The sequence below is a fragment of the Opisthorchis viverrini genome (assembly GCF_000715545.1).
Source record: "Opisthorchis viverrini unplaced genomic scaffold opera_v5_162, whole genome shotgun sequence".
NCBI lineage: Eukaryota > Metazoa > Platyhelminthes > Trematoda > Opisthorchiida > Opisthorchiidae > Opisthorchis > Opisthorchis viverrini.
In genome coordinates, this window is record NW_008751818.1 from 539,469 (window position 1) to 547,489 (window position 8,021).

Sequence of the window (8,021 nt, forward strand, 5' to 3'; positions counted from 1 at the left end):
CGATAGTTGGGCAAAACTCAGAGTGTTTTAGTCTCCTTCAGGGTAAACTGTCCACCATGGTCCGATGGACGTTCGTCAGTCGGTTCGGGCCATAATATATACGACACGTACGAAGCTGACACCCACTACATTCTCGTGTGAGCGTTCGGGGAAATTGGACCGTTTGTGTACTAAACCCACGGCTGCAAAGAATTGTAGAAAAACTTGTGCTGCCACTGAGCATCGGACTCTACAGCCTCGACACTTCCTTTCCTACACCATCTGCCCTTAGTGCAAAGGAGTTGCAGAGCCAGGTCACTTCAAGCGTTATTTAGATGCTGTCTCATGGCCTCCTTGTCTGAATGGGAGTGAGATTCTGTAAACACTTCGTTTTATAATCAGGTTGTTGTCACAGTGGTGGGAGCGTTTTGATCGCAATTGCTTGACATAGATGACTGCTATCTTCGAGATCCAGTGATTCAAGCCACACTACACTTCTGCCAGGGGACTAGATTGCGTAAAGTCTGTCAGCGCGGAGGCAAGTTGATGCCGTTGCAACAGCCGGATTTTCATATTAAAGAGACGTCTTACGACAATCCTGACGCGTTCGCTGTCACACTTGTCGCAGTGTCATTGGCGGAGCTAGATTTTAAACTCCGTTCGGACAGGTGGTGATCAGCTAAACAGCCGACTCCTTTTGTTAATGGTGTCATACGCGATTTTGAACGTCTCACCGGGAAGCGATAACGCATTGGAGTAGATAAGTGGCAGCTGCCCATCTGACGATGTATGCCCATTGGAGGAAAATGTATTGGCGAGAGCAAGAGCAGGAACAGAGTGAGTAGGACTGCCTTTTATTGGTCACTCCCACTCGAGCTGAGGAAAAAACGGTGCACGCCTACAACATAGTAGACATTAAGGTTCTGGGGCAGTCTTCAGACCTATTGCGCTACCTAACAAGTACCCGCACGGGTCGTTCAACCGCCTATGCATATGACGGCGATACTCAAGCTCACATGGGTGTTTTGACGGAGATCACACCGTGCCCCTATTGTGTCTATTCGCAGAATGCCAAAGCCACCTTTTCACATTTGTGCACATCTTTCAAATGTACTATCAACGATCGTTCCAGCACAGAAAAATATGGGCTTATTAGAAATAATACCAAGATTTATGTGTTTGTTTGTAATACTGCAGAGGGAATTCAAACTACACAGCCTGTAGTCAAGTGAGTTATCAAACGCCAAAGCTTCATTTGTTGATCCGTCAAATGACCGTAGTGGGAAAGCTCCCAAGAGGAGGATGCTTCAAATGTGTGGATAGGCGCCGCCTATTGCAAACCCAGGGAACTGAAGGGCCCATGATTATCCATCAGTTAACTTGGAGTCGAAGTCTGCCGCAAGGGTTTATCATGATAGTCGCGAGCTTCAGTGCAGCAGCAGAGCGGCTAGGCAACAGTCCAGTTTGTTTCGACAAACATCAGGACCCAGAGACAAGTCCGACGAATAATCGGAATAGGTCAACCAACGAACGAGAGCAGGAAGTTCGTCCATACTTTAGACCGTACGAATGGTCGCAGGAAACAGTTGATCCAGCGATAAGACTCTTCGCTACATGACGATACTGTCTAGGCTATGCCGCCAGAGTGGAGTAATGGATTTGAGTGCAATTCTAAGTCAATGACAATTTGACTGTTGCCTTTTGAATATTCAGTCTTCGATATCCAGTGGCTTACCGTCTGTGCATTCTGAATGACGAAAGACTCAGTTTAGCGTTAATAATAGCCTCTGACAACATGGGTATTCTGGTTCCCAACGGATGATGCCAGGTTCACTGGTACCTGGGTGGTTCAAATAAGTTAATAGTATACCATGTTACCCCAATTACAATAGAGGAAATCGTCAGATTCACAAAGTTTCATAGATCGTACACCGCTACATATAAAATAAGATAAAAACTTAGATTTGATGATTGAAGTCTGGGGGCTTAGCTCTGTCTTTTGCGCAGAGTATCCATGGCTGTATTGAGAAGTTGGGATATTGCAACCACCTTTTTGCCAACCTCTTGCTTGAGTTCAGCTTTAAGACGAGCGCCAAATCGAGATGAGAATCGATCAGGATGCCAGTCAACCTGTAATCGCCTGAGAGATTGAACCGAATCACCCACAAACTTCAACACAGCATCAATTCGCAGCTCCGCAGATGACCTCTGATTCGTCCGCTCAATCTTGTCGCAAAAAGGAGGCCATGGTATTTCGGCAATCGAAGCTATCTGTGTATCTAACAGAGTAAATTGATTCCATTTCTCTTGGAATTGTTCCAATGTAATTTCCGCTTGACTTGCCCTCTTTCGGGATATGGCGGCCTCATGGCGTCGGAAAAACGAGGCCCGTTGTTCGTCTGTTGAAGGTTCAGGTGTTGGCGCGTTCTTGCGCGTTGCGTTATCGCGAGGAACTGAAGACCTGTTTCGTAGTTCGAACTCTTCCCTAATTGTGTCCAAGTGTGATTTCCACGGCTGGTCACTGAATCCTGAAATGAGACAAATAAAGCATATATAGACAATGCTGGAGAACAATTGAAAAACCAAGAGGATTTGATAACTCAAGCTGATGAATGATGATACACACACCGGAGAAATAGTCCTCCCAAGCATAAGATGGTTCCGTGTGGGTGAAGCCCTCATATGACTCATCTTCATCGAAGAAAGCACACTCAGCTGTCCTGCAGAAGGAAGTAGACTCATCTGCCTGAGGGTTGGTCAAATATCGACTGCTGGTGGATTCGGTTGCCATTTCTGACATGAGGATCTAGAAATGAGAACAAAACCTGCGTAAATGGCAAGCACACTGATGAACACTACAATGAATATGTCACAGCTGGCACTTATTCCAAAAGACAGGTGGTTGACAAAGGAGAACGATCATGACAGCTCACCAGCCGAGATAGTTATCATAATGCCATAATGTACCAGACCTCTTGCAAGGTGTGGCACAGTAGAAGAGTATGGTAGAATATGGCAGCATAGTATGGTATAGTGAAGTGTGACATTAAGTAATATAGCATGTACTCAGAGCAAGCAAGACGGAACTTTGAGCAGCAGGCGCAAATCTACGTGGCCTGTGTAGCAAATGAGTTAATGAATCCCGTGTGAATTGGGAGTTCAGATATGTGACATCATAGACGACAGTGATATTTTCTTGAAAGTACTAGGTGAGACCAGGTTTTTCTATGGGGCAGATGTAGTAAGAGCGAAGGTTGTTTTTCTTGTTTTACATAGTGATCGAAAATTATTCACGAAATGTTTAGGACGTTCGAGAGATGCAGTACAAACAAGGAAGTCAGATACAATATCCCGCACAAAAGTATCGTAGACCGAGGTCTTTCCATTGAAATCCCGGAATGCCATTAACAATTCTAAACGTATCCACATCACCATCGACGGGGAACTACACTACTGCTCCCAAAGAGGGTGCTCCTTCGAAGTGAGAGAAGAAAACAACGAATATCTATTCGAAAACAACTGATTTGGACACCGGCAATATCACGAATGCTACTAGATCAATATAAGCTTCCATTGTGCAACCGCGTTTACAAAAAAGTACATCCAACCCTGATGAAGACTTTCTTTGAATGAGACGCCGGTTGAAAAATTAAACAGCTTTCCCACAGTGACCAGTTTGTCTCTAAAAGCTTGAGACTCCATCCCAGTCGGAGGTGTTTAAAGAAATCGTGACTTTCGAGAAATACACTCATTCGCAAATCAATTTGGTTTTCACGAGAGACTCAACTGAATCTCTCGTTTACGATATTCTACAAGTGAATGTGCTGCACACAGGCCACCCCAGGGATTCAGTTGAGTCTCTCGTGAAAACCAAGTTGATTTGCAAATGAGTGTATTTCTCGAAAACAGTCCAATTCGGATTCAAGTAGAACATAAGGTTGACGCAAACTCGGGGACTGCGCCTACCTGATGAGCCCCAAAAAGGGCGTAACCGGTCGTGGGCTGTCCAAGAGTTTTCAGCAACTTTGTGAGTAGTTTCCTTTATGAAAATCGTGACATTCATGAACATTAGGGCGCATAGTAATTGCAGCCGTACGAGAATATCGAAGGGAAGCTTGTGTTCAGTCTTAGGGAATATGGGCTATGGACGATTGGTGTTATAGACCAAAATCTGATGACTCCGCATGCCCAACAACGGCACATCACTTCTGAGACAAGGGAATGAACCATACCACATGGCTGAAAAGTGAATAGCAGTCAATTCGCCAGGCGAAAGCGTTCCGCATTTTCCACTGGTTTATTCCTCAAGTGCTTGCCAGACGCAAGTATCATCCACTTCATCTGACAAACCACCAACGTCCTCCCAAGCGCGAACCGACCAGTGATAGAAACGTTTTACTATGCTTCTGTTACTCGTTCTCAATGGAGACATTATCTGTGTTGGTTTCCGATTACTCAGTAGAAAATTATTTGATGAATTTCCCCTCATGTTAGCTAATCTCTACCTCAGCTGAACATAAAAGTGTTGCAAACACGGGGCTTGAAGTTTGTGCAAGCAGAAGAGAGCATTTTCAAAGGCAGCCCGATTTCGGTCGGTAGCAATGATGAACACAGTGAGCACTATACGACGGTAGACATGATCAAATTTTACGCTGGAAGACCTACAGCAGAAGACTCATGCTTGATCCTCAGCAGACATCAATCGAAGTGTATAGGAAGACCATCGTCACAACTCATACGGTACAATTAGGCATTATTCATAGAAACAGTTTTATTAAATTTACTGTACGAGAATAACACTAAAATTCTCTCTACTCTGTCTTCGGAAGAAATACGCAGCTTAAGTGAATTAATCTACAGATAGCGAAGTAAGAAAGTAGGGTTTGCCACTTGCCACACACACAGCCAACAAGACCACGTCCTTAGACTTCTCTTGGCAAGATTCGGGTCCATAGTCACAGACAAACGAAACGTCTAACAGTTGGTCTTTGGCATATTTGTTGCACCTGGTTTCACATAAAGAGATGACTATACTCTCAAAAGAGAACTTCAGAAATTTATTCATCGAGAAAGTCCGACACAGCGCTTTCACATGTACCATTTGAATCCTTGACAGGTAATATTGCGTTTGATTTCATCATAATAGTGTTACCGGAATGCATATAAAAACTCTTCCACAGCCCACTACAGGTTTCATCCTTCATGGGGCATAGAGGTTTCGTCAACCTTATGTTCTAATTGAACACTAAATTGTACGCATCTGACCAAATATAAGCATAACTTGCTAACTGCATTAGTATTGGCAAGGGGCTGAAATGAATCTCCGATTGGTGGTATTCTTCAACTGAATTTGCTGTGCAAAACCACCTCAGCAAGTGGAGTCCTAGGTTGAGGGAAACTCAGGGACTGCGCCTTGCGAATAGTTTCCTTTACGAAAATATATTGCGGTAACTAGAATACCGTACCAAATGAATGAGTTATCTGTAGAAACAATTTCGTTTTATATTCAACTTGTCGGAAGACAACAAAGTTAGTTCCTAGCTTTGGCATGCATAGCAATCACGCCAGAACAAGAGAAGTACCAAACTGGATTTGGTTCAGGTTAGTGATACCAACAGCCACAGTTAGTTCGACCAAGTGCGAGTTACTTACAATGCTGATCAGTTGCCCCCGACTAGTAAGTGTTCAAGCTACTAGCCAGGAAACTGCGGGTTTAAAATTCTCTGGAGCTTCGTGAGACGCGTACTACCAATGATTCCCAGTAAGTATGAAACAGCTGCACAGTGCTTCTCGGTATATATGGAGACATGAGATACGGAAGAGAATTTCTGGAAGCATGGTACTCCACGGCAGGTTCGATTAACCGGTGCATCCAACTGGATCCAAGTTACGCACCTCTACGCGCAAAAGACCAACATCTCAACCGGAACACTCAAGGAGGAACGAATATTGGATTCCCAACAAAGAAACAAGGAACGCTTTGGAGTCAAGTCAATAAAGGTCACAAGCCGGGACTCGGAAGGACAAAGGTCACTCCAGCATCGACCAGATTACAAAGGCAGGGGATGCCAAGCTCAAAGGTCACGTGGGCGTCGGCGAATGAGAACACAGGATAACCAATGGAACCGCCCGATCGAACAATTAATCGCGATCAAAGGTCAGCCCCAGCTACCGGCACGTATATTAACACACACGTAACACCACTCAACGCACAACCACTAGCCCACCGCTACACACAACTACGCTCCCCAATAACGCACTGATGATGTCACCTCGATTGGTGATGAAACGTCTCATCTGGGTTTGTGTAACAGTTCGGACTGTTAATCCGGGTGTATGCATCAGGGCGTTTCAAATATATGTGAGGACATACTGAATCAGAAGTCCTGGCGCATGTAATAGACGAGCCAAAAATATAACAACGGATCACCTGCAATTATATCAAGAACTTGGGAAAAAGTAACTCTCTACTGCCCAGTTCGCTTTTTCAAGTGAATCGCAACATAAATACAGGAGATCTATGAAGAGATCCACAGAATTGGTGTACTTCTCTGGCTTAAGAAAGGGATATTCCGCTGGTTTATCATACTTTTCAGGATGCCAAGTTTTGACATGAAAGTAGTAAACTGGATGTCTTGGATCATACTTTGTCGAGGTGCAGCATGTGTTCTCTGAAAACCAAATAACCGTTTAAAAAAACGTCACAAGATATGAGGCACCATCTCATCTGCGGTGCTCTGACAATTGTGACCAATGATACCATCAACAAAGTAGAAGCTTTTACCTTATCACCTTCTTTCCGTTCCTCCTCATTCGCACTATCGAATAACGTTTGCAACAGTTCTGTCGGTCGTTGTCCATGTCTGTTTGGAGTCGTCAGTAGGCTGGGACTGGTTTTCAAAAGTACTCGAAGAACTTCACAACCTGTACGCGGGGAGTGAACGACGGTAAATAATCGGCTGAGGAAGCGCAAGTCTCAAACGTGCACGAGGCGAACTAATGACTAACCTCACAGGTGATCGATACCGAGGGTTACACATCAAAAAGAAACAGTCGCATTTGTTTCTGTGAATCCACCGTTTTCTGGCCAAAACATATTGGCAATACAATAAAGAACTCAAAAAGAATACGTAATGGGTACCTTCGTGGAACGGAATTCGGAAGTGTTTTAATTAGCTTGTAAAGATCTACACAACGAAGATAAAATAAACAATGAATATGTGTATGGTTCCGAAATACCATCTACATCAATAGGGTTTGCATGGTTCCCGCGTATGGATTGGATTACTACGATTTTCCATGATACGAGAAATCCTTGAGCACGTTTGGTTCCTACGACGCATCTTGGACTCACTGAAACCAACTTCCATGAAACTTCTGGTCGCTTCTATTAACTGCAAGTTAATGTACCGTGCACGTCCGGCAGGCAGACCTATCAGCAGGCATAGACAGGTAAACAGACTGGAGCGGCGGTTCCAAACACGGCTTATTTGGAGAGGTCGACCACGCTGAACCTCCGTCCCACGTAAAACAAACTATGTGGTGATATAGTTCTCACTTCCTAAGACTCGTAGAAACATATCAGTCATTGGGCTAGCTTCCAAAATTCTCTACCGAGGCCAGTGGATCTTACTTCTAACCCATCAGCATCCACTCGGAAAATCTAATGAGCATTCACAAAGACACGAACTTTTATATAATTGAAAATACATGCATGAGCATTTAACATGCCTTCCACACTACGCATCCACTGACAAACGGTGAGATGCGCATACCGGACAATCAGGCATGAGGATGCGTTTGCAGCATTTGATACACTTCACTGGTGGGATGTGATGACCAGGAAACTCAGCGACATGGTCATCGGGAAGGAAGACAGCCAAAGCATGAAGATGAGACTAGTCAAAAGAGATTCCGAGAAGAATAGCGAAAGCCGAAGGGTTGGGGTCGTGGTTACGGGTATCCGCAAAACGAGTAGAGGCTCTCGTTGAACATCTTTCGGAATGGAATGCATTTCCACAACCAAATGTCATAAGAGCTGA

The 8,021-nt window shown here is 44.4% G+C and overlaps 1 protein-coding gene across 1 annotated transcript in view; it reads right to left on the bottom strand.

Moving 5' to 3' along the window:
- Positions 1 to 1,862: 1,862 nt before the first annotated feature.
- T265_07200 (hypothetical protein) overlaps positions 1,863 to 8,021 on the bottom strand; it is a gene marked incomplete at both ends in the record, with an annotated part of 24,418 nt that continues 18,259 nt past the window's right edge. The window contains 3 exons of the mRNA XM_009172656.1: positions 1,863 to 2,507; positions 2,608 to 2,785; positions 6,764 to 6,903. Coding sequence (XP_009170920.1) covers positions 1,966 to 2,507; positions 2,608 to 2,785; positions 6,764 to 6,903 — 860 coding nt within the window. The remainder of the gene's footprint in view (positions 2,508 to 2,607; positions 2,786 to 6,763; positions 6,904 to 8,021) is intronic.